This window comes from Triplophysa dalaica, chromosome 25, assembly GCF_015846415.1.
Source record: "Triplophysa dalaica isolate WHDGS20190420 chromosome 25, ASM1584641v1, whole genome shotgun sequence".
NCBI lineage: Eukaryota > Metazoa > Chordata > Actinopteri > Cypriniformes > Nemacheilidae > Triplophysa > Triplophysa dalaica.
The window spans coordinates 11649163-11662449 of NC_079566.1; the positions used below are offsets into that span (position 1 = coordinate 11649163).

Here is a 13287-nt window from a genome sequence, read left to right on the forward strand (position 1 = left end):
ACGTCGTCCTCTCCATTACTCTTCTTTTTTCCGCAATCCATCTCCAAGTCTAATTTTTTCTCTCTTTATCTGCATATTGATCTTTGTCAGTCTTTTTTCTTCCTTCTCTCCCTCATCCATCCATCCATCTAGCCCTTCTTCATTCCCGGAGAAGAAAAAACTCAAGAGCAGATTGGTGTAGACCGACTGAAGGTATGTAGCCACAACACCACACGCAGATGGAACCTCTAATCCTTACCAGGAAGTCTTATACACAGTCGGGGGGAAATAGTTGGAGGGGGGATTTTAAATACCTCTGAAGCTTTGCAGCTGCTTAACCTTCTGTGATTATCGTTTAATAGAACCAGTCATTTCCCCAAAGTACCAGGGACTAAAATATCCGTGAAGGGTCGCTTCGTAGTCTCTGTGGCCTGTCGCTTTGCTGCGCCCGCTGATCCACTTTGCCATGAGCTTAGACCTCTACCAGCTGTTCTGGGTCTGTACTAGTTGTTACCATCTGTGTCAGGTCTGTAGTGCACAAGACTGGGGTGGGTGAATGGCTAGACGGTGGTAATACTGTGTTATTGTAGGATAATACTCTTCGACAGACCGGTGCACATTCATATTTCGATCACTTTCACCGCAATGTCCATCGACTTCTCAGAACTGTGTTGTCTGTTTTATTCAAAACAACAAAAATATACTGACAGTCAGAAGTTTGTGCACACTTGCTTATATTTTATTAATCATATTTTCCACATTAATATTTTAATATTTTTCAAATATATTTCAAAACTACCAAATGATAGAAATGGAATTTTGAGAGGGAACAAAAATGAATCAGTCATATTGTAATTCATATTCAGTATTACATTTTACATTCTTCCTAACTCGACCGGTCAACCACATCTCTCACAACATTCAAAAAACGACTTAAAACCCATCTCTTCTTTGAATACTTGACAGACAAATGAGAAAACTAACCCTTTCTCTTAACAGGCACTGGTCTGGTTATTGTTGAACTAGTAACTTTGTATTAGCACCTATTATATTATTGCTCCTTTATGATATATAACTTTATTGCTCCCCAAAGTCCCTTTGGATAAAAGCGTCTGTTAAATGACTAAATGTAAATTTCCTTGTTAGATGTGCCATTTTTAAGAATCATATACATTTGTATCATACATTATGATACGTTTGTTTTGCACTTCTCAATGTTTGTTTTGTGCGGAGACATTGTGATAACCCCGCCACAGGAGAGGGGAAATAACTTGAAACTTAAAAAGCATCTAAACCAAACTGTTCCTGTAGTGGCAAACATGTGACTAGGATTGATGTAAAAGACAAATCACAGGTGAGATCACTGTAATATCTCCAATTTAAAAAGAGAGAGTTTGCCTTAAAGTTTCAGAAAAAAACCTCAACAATGTCACAAAATTGAGCCCACATTACTCCGATTAAAAGTCAATTTTTTCAAAGATTTCAATATTAGCTCAAACATTTCTTATCTTTATCCAGATTCTTCTTAAAATTACATTCAGTTTACAGTTCTATACTCTTACTGTATAATTCTAAAAATAATGCAATATAATAATTTTCTTATTTGTTTCTATTTTTATCATAAGAAAATTTAGGAGAGACATATAAAACTATGTTTTTACTTATAAATCTCCTGGTCAATGAAAGCGCAACCTCTGAGACAAAAAAAATCTTCCTCCTAGTCCCTTTCTGAACCAGGGGTTACACATTAGAAAATCCCAAAAGTAAAACCGAAAACATTTTTTTTCCGTGACAGAATTTCTAGCATTCACTATAAACCCATATTGGATTGAATGGATTAGGAATGTAGTGCATTAATTTGAACCACAGACAGACCCTTGTCCCATACGAAGCGGGAATCAAAATTTGATTTAAATCAACCCGTTTCTTATCACAATAAGATTATAAAGCTAAAGCTGTCAGACATCTCCCTTCCCCCAGACTGTAAATGAAAGCTACAGTAATTCTCTCATGTCTCCTTTGGATCCTCTCGTGCGCTGGACCCCACGCTGCAAAGAAGCCAAATTCAACTGTTTAAACTCTTCGCCCCTCCCTGAAGAGCCCGTCCCATCTGTCCTACCATTAGTAAATCCCCAAAGATAAATAGAAGCTTTTGAGGATCATTGCCCAGGCTGGTTTTCAGCAGTCTGAGCGAGACCAAGTGTGGTTGACCTCGATAAAAACATTCCCTTTGCCAGACTTTTTCCACATTTCTCTTGTTTTGGCCAATTGTGTGCACGTGCGATCCGCCTGGCCTGGCACCATGTTGACATTAGGGCGAAATTATTTCATCGCAGGCTAATATTAGAGCAACAGCTGAGTAATGTGGTAATGGTGGCAAATTAGCCAGACAACACATCACATGCATCCAATTTTCTAAAGGCACCTGTTTGGTTTTGCATTGTGTGACATGTGGTTTCATCATTAACATTGGAACACAGTGAAATAATGACCAGACGCTTCACCGTTGCCCAACCCAGGTGTTTTCTCCACTGAAAAGCAATAGACTACACTTCAGATATTTTAAGCCAGTCAAACTTTTATGGCATTAAAAAGAAGCTTTAAATTGCATTGTAGTTTTGCCAAACTGTTGTTAAACTAGTGAATGCTTTGGGATTGTAAATTGATCGAAAAATGAACAAAAAAAATGACACGATTTTTAAGCACAATGCATTACAGATTGACTTACTTCTACGGTAAACTTTGGCAAAGGCAAGTTATATATCATCTACGAAACTCAGTATAATGCATCCCTGTGGACCATGACCAGCATCTGCTCAGTATTTAAGTTTACTTTATCCAAAGTTCATATGTCCTAGATCACATCTGGATACAGCGAGCTACGAAGTTATGTTTCAGCTGCGCACATGTTGTATTTTTAGCTTGTCTCCTTAAAAAAACCTTCCTCATGCTGAACAGCCCTGAGTTGAAACTGCATATTAACCTATTTACCATTGCAAGTGTTGAGTGTACAGAAATGAATGTAAAAAATTATAAATATTTCTATTTTTATTTACATCCCACATTACCTGTTTTTATGATTTCAGACACTTAAAGAGTAAAGCTTCAACCCCAGACAGGTGTGTGACGTGGACCCATTACTCATTGAACTCACTGAACATTGTTCCCATGGTGTAAAATAACACAAATCCATCAGAGGTGATCACCCTCCTCTAACTGCACATAACTGTTTTATATGAAAATGTCCATAATAGTTACTGTTCATTTTTAACAATTTGCAATAATTATGCACAATTATTATACATTTCTAGTGTTTTTTTAAAATTTATTTTTATTTCAATAATGTGAATTAATATTATGCATTAATATCTACTATATATTTTCAATGATAAAGTATGTGTTTTTGAATAGTAAAATAAAACTCTTCTTACTATTACACTGTTTATGAAACATGGAATTTTTACATCATAAATGAATGGGAAGATGAGCAGAAAATATGTATTTAATTGATGAAAAATGAACATTTTGTCATAGTTTACTCACCCTCTTGTCATTTCAAACCTGTACCATTTCTTTGCAGAACAAATGTTGGTAGCCGAACAACGGTGGTGTCCTTTCACTTCTATAACGTGGACACAAAACCAATGCAGTCAATGGGTACCACTGTTGCTCGGTTACCGACATTCTTTTAGTTATTTACAATAATATAAGGAATTGCCAATTTGTTGGATATTAGGAAAAACAGCTAACTTTAATCATAATGGCATTACAAATATAAATTATGGCTTCTTATAAGCCGACCAGCTAGACAAATAATACTGATATACGTGCAATTTATAGTCTTTTTTGACGTCTCCACATCTTACCGTGAAGTTTGACGTTATACTGAACACTTGTCAAACACACCGCGGCTATAAAAATTCCAGGTCCTGTAAAAAAACGAAAAGTCAGAGCGAGGCATAATGTCAACCAGGGGTTTGTAAAGAAAACACATGTTTTTCTGTTCTGCCCTGTCAGGACCAGCTGTGCACACATCACTATACTGAATGGTCACCAGGACATGAGGATGGAGAGACAAAAAGGGATGTGACTTGAAACCGTAAAAGGGATTATATGTAAACACTGTGATATGTACTTGCGTTTGGGGGACAGAGACGACCCGAGAGCGAGCCAGATAAAGATCGGGAGAGAGATACAAGGAGAGACAGAACAATGTCAGATGGAGAAAGTGATAAAATGAAGCTGGAGAGGTCAGAACATTTGAACTTTATAAAGGAGAAAAAGTAAAAGAGGCTGCAGGTATCTGTTTCACGGTCAACACATGCTTCTTTGCTGACACTCTTGAGGGGTTAAAGGTCAAAGTTGGACAGATCCAAGAAGGAAGGTGTTAAAGAAAGCATGCAAAGAAAGTCTAGCGTCAGATACCTGAGGTTGAACTGTGGTTTATACTCATAAAACAGTACTGTAGCGATATTTAAATGAATTCAAAAATACCAAATAATTTTCATCAGATTGTACAATAAATCATACATCATTTAAATCCATAATCATGTTTTACAATGAGTGTTACTCGATACAAAGAACACAATAAATGTTGTTATGAACCTAAAGCAAAATAACATTTTTAGTTAAACACAAAGCCTCTCCTCTTATGAATAGTGACAGGTTTGGTTTCAGTCTAGACGACAGGTATGAATGAACTCTCATGGAGGTCACAACAGTCTCTCATACATTAGCTCATTAAAATGTATGTCTGTTGAGCAAACAGATGAAATAAGTGTCCCGACTAGAGGCCTTTCCCAGCAGGTGCCAATTAAATATGATGTCAATAGCTACAATTAAATTGATATGAAATGAACTGCTGTCTGTAACGTCACGACAATGTTATGAAAATGTGCTTAACACATGGATTTACATGGATTTTTTCACACTTTCTGCAAAGAAATGCATTTGTTGTGTAAAATGAGCACATGGATCAACATACGTTATAAATGACATTATTTTTTTATTTACAGTATTTCAGACTAACATTTTTTTATAAAACATTTTTGGTAATATTTAATATTTAATTAATATTTCCCAAATATGTATGTGTTTTTGTGTTTTTGAATGGAAAACTAATATGCACAGTACACATACTTATATTATGTAAACACATACTTTTATTCTAGATGCGATTAATCGGCCCTAAAGCACTTTGTTTTACATATTTTCATACTGTTTCCATGGCCTTTTCCATTTTATCACATCACATTCTGAGATGGTAAAAGTTCACGCCAATCAAAACTAATGGATGAGACAAAACTGTTTTAAATAAATATCACAGAGTTAAGTTTATTGTTTTATAAAGGCTGGTCTTATAAGACAGGACCACACAGACATGGCATGAGTTTGTGAAGGATTGGAGAGAGCTGGCATCACTTTAGTCCCAAACCGAAGCAGTTTAACAAATGGAAATAGAAGACTGGGCTAGCAGCTAAGAAAGAGCTTCTCCCTTTAAATCCCTTCACATTTCCTTCCTCTCTGTAATGTCAATTATAAAAGATGTTTTTTTGTTCATTCAGCGTGAAATTACCAAAGAAAAGAGCTCTCAATAGACACGCTGTCGTAGTGAGTTGTATTCAATTATAAAATAAAGCTCATCTCTGGGGCATTTTTACATGCTGTGCGTATGAGTGACACTTTGGGAATCGACAGACATTTCTCAAGCCAGGGGTTCATGCCAACGTGTTTGAACACCACCATCATTATGTGCTCACAAAAACTATGATGTGTTTACAAAAGGTTTCCTGTTCTGTAATACACAAAAAAACGTTCCTCCCAACCCTAAAGCATCAAATTTACTGTATGTTTTAGAATTCTGACAGCTTTAATAGCCCTATACGCCAACATCTGACATATAGAAACAAATTTGCGGTGTCAGGAATTTGCGATACAATTGCAGGATGGGAAAATAAATGATTTGTAGTATACTAAATCCCTGATCTAAACCAAGTCTGAGACAGAAGTTTTGATTTAATTTCAAACAGAAGTTTGGAGACGACGACATCTGCATTGTGAAAACAACATCTTTATAAATAAACTCCGTCAATCTGTCATCTGGTAGTTGCAAACATACAATTTCCAGATTCTACACGATTTGTGTACTTAATATCAAGTGTCTTTCAAATGCATGACGTAAATGTGATTGAACTTAATTTCACTAATAATAAATAGTAGAAGCATTGTCTCCAAACACAGTTTGGTGTTTAAAACAATGCAAAGAAAACCTAATTCAATATTTACAATTCTTTGCTTTGTTTATACTGTATCTATTCAAGGGCAACCAACAAAAGAAACTAAAGCAGGATAAGAACTCTATTATTCCAAAAATATATTTCACCCTATTTGAGGTTTGGTTACCAGGACCTTTTGTTCTGTTGGTTTGTGTAGCTAGCAATTTACATAAACTTAAATTCATAATAAATAAAATAAAAGTGCCCAATAGAAACTAAATTCTACTTACGGTCTCATAACTCCATCTCTAAATTCTCAGATCCCTCCACCTCCTATTGATTTACGAGTTTCAATTTTCCCTGCAATAACAAGGCCTTCATTTTTGCTTATGATGTCGATGATATTATTATGGCACAGAAACAGATGTATTATGGGATTTTGAAATAAACCGAAGAATTGCTGACAAGCAGATTGAGAGAAGTGCATTCCTGTTTCCACATGTCCTCCTTTCCATCCTTTGTTTCTCTCTGTTCTTTTTCCATGGCGAAGCAGAAACAGGTGGACCTTGACAGGGAGGGCACAGATCCATCGCTTACACTCACACACACCTTCTGACTTTGTGTTTAGGCATGGGACGTCAGGTTTAAGTTTATGTTGTTTATATTTCATCCGTACGGTGAATATTTATGAGTCCAGCTGTCCCCTGCGCGTTGTCTTCATTAATGGAGCGTTTGATTCGTGCGGAGAAGAATCTGATCCGCTCGGGTTCAATAAAATGCCTAAAACCTCTCTGCCAGGACACCAAAGAGTTGGAAAGTCTCGACTGTCCGTGTCAAGATTTGGCCGGGATGGAGCTCTTATGGTTCTAACAGACAAGAATGATGGTACCATTTTGCCAAAATACACAGATAATGGAAAATGATGACAGATCTAGCCAGGTCGAATAAGAGCGGTGTGAATACGGGAATCTAAAATGTCTGTTTAACCCATTTCATCCTCAGCCAAGTGAAAATATCACTTAGAAAAGTAACAGCACAGCTCTGCTTAACAAACTTGATTTTATTAAGTGTATTGAAATGCTTACACCCAAAACAACAACCAAACTGATATTTGACACTAATAAATCACAACAATGCTTGTTCAATAATTCAATTACAAGGTAATAATTTGTTTAGAATTTTGCTTTTAAAAACATTAGTTTATTGAATTTGTACAATAAAACCATCAAACCTCATGAAACTCAGATGACCAGAGTTTCTCACTCATCTTGTGCGTGTGTGTGAGTTTGAGACCTCAAGCTCAGGAAACAGAGGGTTCCTGTTTGTGAGCCAAGAGCTATTCTCTCTCTCTCTCTCTCTCTCTCTCTCTCTCTCTCTCTCTCTCTCTCTCTCTCATAAACACACTTATCTGCAATTGTTCCCTTTAAGTCATACGGTGTCTGAACCATCCGAGACTTGCCCTGGTGCCATAGAGTTTCAAAGTGATTGTCTCATTTTAAATATAAAATAAAGGTACATCTTCACATTTCAAATTTCCTCCTTTGTCTTTGATTTGTATTGTATATAAGCTGATTTTTTTCCACTGAAGTCTCCAGTGACCTATTTTCCTGTCTATTGTTACTGGTATTGTAACACTGATCGTTTCAAGGACATTTCTACCATAAGAACACACACACGCTAGCACACATGCACACAGTACAGATCGTGTTGGGTGGTGGCAGGGGACCACCATTTAAGTGTGTAAGCCATTTAAGCATCTGGATTTAATGCAGCATTAAGGTCAGCTGCTGACCGGCTTGCACCTGTAACGCTCCCCGCCAAACCCAACACCCCCTCGCCTCTGACTGCTTCCAGCGTGCACTATCCTCCAGTCTCCACACTCCAGAAATAAAATTTCCAGATAAAAACAAAAGGGGACTTTAGGGTCTGATGCAACTGGAGGACCTTTATAACTAGATGGCATCACTCACTGCAAAAACTAAATCAAGAAAATGTTTTTGTCTTGTTTTACAATACAAATGTCAAAAAATTCTAAAATCACAAAATACATGATGTATGAAACTATCAAACATTCAAGTTTACTGAATTAACTTAAAGTTTAAATTTGTACATTTCACTCACTCAAATAAAAATGACTGTAGAAAGTGAATAAGGGCAATTTTTGGAGTGAACTACTCCTAAGTTTATTTTTTTACCATATTTTATTCATTTCAAAAACAAGACAAACATTTCTGTCTTTTTCTTCTACAAGGCAAAAAAGCTTTCCAAGAAAATTTGTAGATTTTTGGTTTTTGCAGTGCTTGCTCTGAAAAGTCTTATACTAAAATGTTTTCATCTAAATCACTTTTTGAGAGAGAAGTTTTGATTTAATTTCAAACAGATGTTTGGAGCCGACGACATTTGCTTTGTGGAAGACAGCGACGCAAATCAACTCTTTCAATTTGTCATCTGGAACTTGCAAACAGAAAATTATGTTTGTATACTTTTTAAGAAATATCTTTCAAATGCAGCCCCAGTATGACGTACATGCGATTGACCTTAATTTGACTGAAGTCAAAAAACAGAAGCACTTCTAAGACAATATATTTGAATGGCATTTAAAACAATGCAAAGAATACATACTACACAATATGTATGTTTATACTGTAGCTATTAAAGTGCAATCAACAACAAAAACTAAGGCAGGAGAATAATGCTTTTTGAGGTTTGATTTCCAGGACCTGGTGTTCTTTAGTTTGTCAATTGTCAAATTGAGATAAACAAAAAATTGGCCTCACTTCTGTAAATAATTTGATTTGACTGCTGAGCTTTACACACAACATTCACTATTTATATTTAGAGTCATGAAGAAAATAGCAAGAGTTTTGCAGGCCAACATGTACCATCTAGAAACAATTATTTTACTTTTTATAATAATTTTACATTCTTCGGATTCTGAGGGCACTTTGGCTACACTAAGAAGGAAACGATGCAAGAAAAATAGACTCCTCACTTTATTATTTATGGCAGTGTTGCATGCTAGTATTGATTTATAGGCTAATGATTTATAGCCTGGCAAGCAGTTTATCGTCAGCGGCGGAAAACTAACGTATATTGCTAAAGACTCAAGGGACAAAACATTGTATTCCAAAGCCCCATGATTTCCACACAGGATTTATTGAGACAAATATTCAACCGAGCCAACTGAACAAAACAACACACTCACGCTGTATTTTCACCTTTTCTGAATCGGCACACAACACACAAATTTGAGCGCAACATTCGCACAAAACTCAACAGAAGCTAGCTAACAGGCGTCCTCCAAAAATCTCGTAGAAAAGTTCAATTTCTTCACTAGTTCATGCTTATTTTTCATATGGTCATATAATTTGCCATAAAAGCATGAGACAAAGATGGTATTATTATGGCATAACATGATCACTGTTGCTGTCACTCATCAGGTCTCCCTGCTGGTCTGGAGCTCAGGGCAAACCCCAGTTAGGCATTTGCACCAGTCTATGCTAATTTAATTTAATACACATAAACCAATACACTGTTTTAATAACTAACATTCAGATAACGTGAAAACAATGATCTACAGTCCACCTCAACATTATACAGTGAACAATTGTCCTTGATAAGACCGAGGCTGCTGAACCCTATTGTTACCAGAAGCCATTAAAGTTAAATTTTAACAATGTGCAATTTTATTTGCTCCAATCGCTCAATGCTTTCATCTTCTCCTGTAATTCTGTGAGTTTATGGGATCCTCCAGCCTTGTTCTCGCCGCACTCCCTCCCTCACTCCCTGTGTTTCGGTGCAGGCTGTTCTGTTGTGTCTGCCAACTGCTCTCTGCTGGATCACAGGTTTCCTGAACTGAAGAATAGGGGACTGGCAGTCTGCAACACTGAGAACGGCCAACTTGCTTTTTTCCCACTGCGCTCCATGTACATTCTGCTCACTGCACACATACGCCTACACAAACGACCACGCAACATACAGAATAACATTATGGAAGCAATCAAATACATTAAAGCTGGATCTATAAGATCTGTATGTGTACATGCTTAGATAGATAATGCATGTTTGTATTAATTACATGCACACTTGCATCTGTTTCAATAAAATAAGCTATTTCTTTTTTTTTGTGTCGTTGCTTCCTTAAAGAAACATATAACCTATATTTTATAAGGAATAAACAAGTCCTTTCTTTGCATGCTACATATATGATGTACAGTATAGACTTATCAGTAAATGTTGTAACCATGATAGGTGCCCTCATGCTCAAACCCCCACTCAAATACCACATTACTTTATTTCCTTACAACCACTTGCACTGTTAAGGGACACATACTGACAAGAGTAAACATCTCTAAAAATAACTTTGCATTTGCTGAGAGGGTGATGATTTGTTTCTCTGTGCACTGTGTGTCTGTGTTGTTTGTGCGTCTTGGCTGGTGAGATGGTGTGACGGGTCATGGACTCTGATGCCCATCAGGGCGCTTCTGAATGGGCGGATATCACCCGCGGCATCCACAACACAATGAGCTGTGCCAACACGAGTGAAAGCTAGACAAAAACAGCTTTCAGATCGATACAAAGCAGTAGTTTCATTTCCTGAACAAATGACAGTGAGTCCACAGGGCAGAAAACGTGGGTTAAATGACCACAACAACTGTATGACTTGAAACAAATGTATAATACAATCCAATGTATGTCGCTTTGGATAAAAGCGTCTGCCAAATGCATAAAAAGCACCAGAAGTAGCCTATATTTGATAAGTTTTCATTATCAACGCAATAAATTCACTGATGTTTTTACACGCAACACTGAATGAAATTATGACTTTAGTTTAGAACTATATTGTTAAGTTGTGCAACATTTTTGTATTAAAAGGAGCATACAATAAGAAGGCAAACATCCAATGTACACGACGGAAATTTAATACATTTACATATTTAATACAGGTTAAGATGTATATTTACAAGTTATATATAACAATTAAAAACAATTACAGCAAATTGTGCTTATAGAAAGTATCAAATTAAATAGCATGGTTCAAAATAACAGAGGGGAGAAACGGATCACAGTAGCGCACTACATGTCCCATCATACCTTTCGACATCGTGGCGTCATCAAAGTGCGCTGTCTGTTCGAAAGCGGTGAGCTGGCTCTGTGAAGCAGGTAAGATTTGCATTGTATCAGTAAAAAGATCATTTTATCGGGTTGTTCGGTGTCATTATGTGACAGAATTTGTTGTCTTGTGATGAAGGATTTCTTAATTTTAAGCCTTTAACCTTTGCTACCGGATATACAAGTAGGGATTGATTCGAATATTAAACTGCATTTATTGTTTGTATTGAATTATATGTTTGGAAGTAGTTGTGTTACATTATATTTGTACAGTACACGTCTGTGTGAAGACCATTAAAATACAGCTGCAGATCACAGGTTTCTTTAAGCTGGACAACAATTTAAAGAGTTATTAGCGATCATTTTAAAAGTTTATGGCATATCAGGTCATGCGAAAATGATTGCAGTTGTCTATGTGAAATCTTAAGTTATTAGTGCATATATTAAACTAATTAATTTGCTCATTATTATCGTATATTTTAATTAAGATTCAAACCATTAGTTCGTCATTAGTCAGTATCATACAGTACCCAGACAAAAAATAATTATTTCACTTTTGTTCTCACAGGTGGATTCTGTCACTCTTATTTTACCCTCCTCTATCCCATAATCCTCTGCACCATGACCAAGCTTCTGGAGTGGGTCTTTGGAGTGTCGTTGATTGGCATCACATGGGGACTTGTTACCTTTGACCTCCTTGATTTACAGCTACCTCCACAGTATAAAGACGTGGCCTGGCCAATGCCCATCTATCTGCTGGTGGTGTTCGGGTGTTATTCACTGGCGACTGTGGGTTACCGTGTAGCCACGTTTAATGACTGTGAAGACGCAGCCAAAGAGCTGCAGGCGCAGATAAAAGAAGCCAAAGGCGATTTGAAAAAGAAAGGACTGAAAATGTGAAGTGTTCGAATACGTGTGTTTCTTATATGAACTTTCATGGACATTTAGACATGTTTTTCTTATCATCTTCATATACAAATGGAAAAGAAGTCTGATGTTACCGTAGGGTCGTGCCCTTTAATTCTTTTGTAACTCTGTAATACACCCTTTGAAGCTGCAGTTGTCCAGTTTCATGTGTAAAATAATCCTTAAAGCAGTCCAACTGAGTTCATGTTATTCCAACATGATGTAAAAGATGGCTGAATAATTGCAATGTAAAACCCCAAAGCTTTAAAATCTGCTCCACACCTGTGAATGATCTTTTTCCAGCGTTAAGTTATTTTACAACGTTACAGAGAGATGTGCGTATTGTCAACGGAGGACAGTGCTATTTCTGTACAACCACCAGAATGTGTGTATTTGCTTTGGCTGGGGAATCATTGTGTATTTTTGACCCAATTTCTTTTAGCAGTCAAATGTCTCCTCCGACTTAGAAACAAATCCACTACTAAAAATTGCACTTGAGAATGTTTGTCTAAATATATTTACAGACAGAATTTTGACTTGAGGATTGTTATTAAAATAGTTTTAAGTTGCATATATTATCTGAACATAGTTTAAAGGAAAATCTTTAAAGGGATAGTTCTGCCCCAAAAATGAAAATTCTGTCATTTGCTCACCCTTGTCATTTCAAACCTATTGGACTTTATTAGATATTTTAGAGAAAGTTAGTAACCAAACAGTGCTGGCACATATTAACTTCTATCGTATGGACACAAAACCAATGCAAGCGACCGGCTTTCTTCAAAATATCTTCTCTTGTGTTCTTCGGAAGAAAGTCATACAGATTTTAAATGATAGAATTTTTATTTTTGGGTGAACTATAACTAAGTTCTGTTTATAAAGTAGTTCGATGGACAATTTTATTTTGCGTTCCACGCAGAAAGCTTGTCATTGATACAAAATACAGACCATAACAATTTTTTGGTCCTCAGTCATGTGTTTACTTGATGCTCCCCCTGTTTTACATTAGATCAATCATTGGGGTTTGCCCCAACAGCGTGTGAATGGAAACTACTGTTGGTTTTACCAATTTTTTGGC

The 13287-nt window shown here is 36.5% G+C and overlaps 1 protein-coding gene across 2 annotated transcripts; it reads left to right on the forward strand.

The window, feature by feature from the left end:
* The first annotated feature begins 11304 nt into the window (after positions 1–11304).
* Positions 11305–13168, forward strand: dpm3 (dolichyl-phosphate mannosyltransferase subunit 3, regulatory). Of its 2 annotated transcripts, none has more exons than XM_056741505.1 (2): positions 11305–11357; positions 11875–13168. In XM_056741505.1, exon 2 carries the CDS (start codon positions 11928–11930, stop codon positions 12204–12206), a length of 279 nt encoding a protein of 92 aa, XP_056597483.1. In that variant the 5' UTR covers positions 11305–11357; positions 11875–11927; the 3' UTR covers positions 12207–13168. The 2 variants fall into 2 exon arrangements, with proteins under 2 accessions (XP_056597483.1, XP_056597484.1); XM_056741506.1 differs by lacking the exon at positions 11305–11357 and adding an exon at positions 11372–11490.
* Positions 13169–13287: the final 119 nt, after the last annotated feature.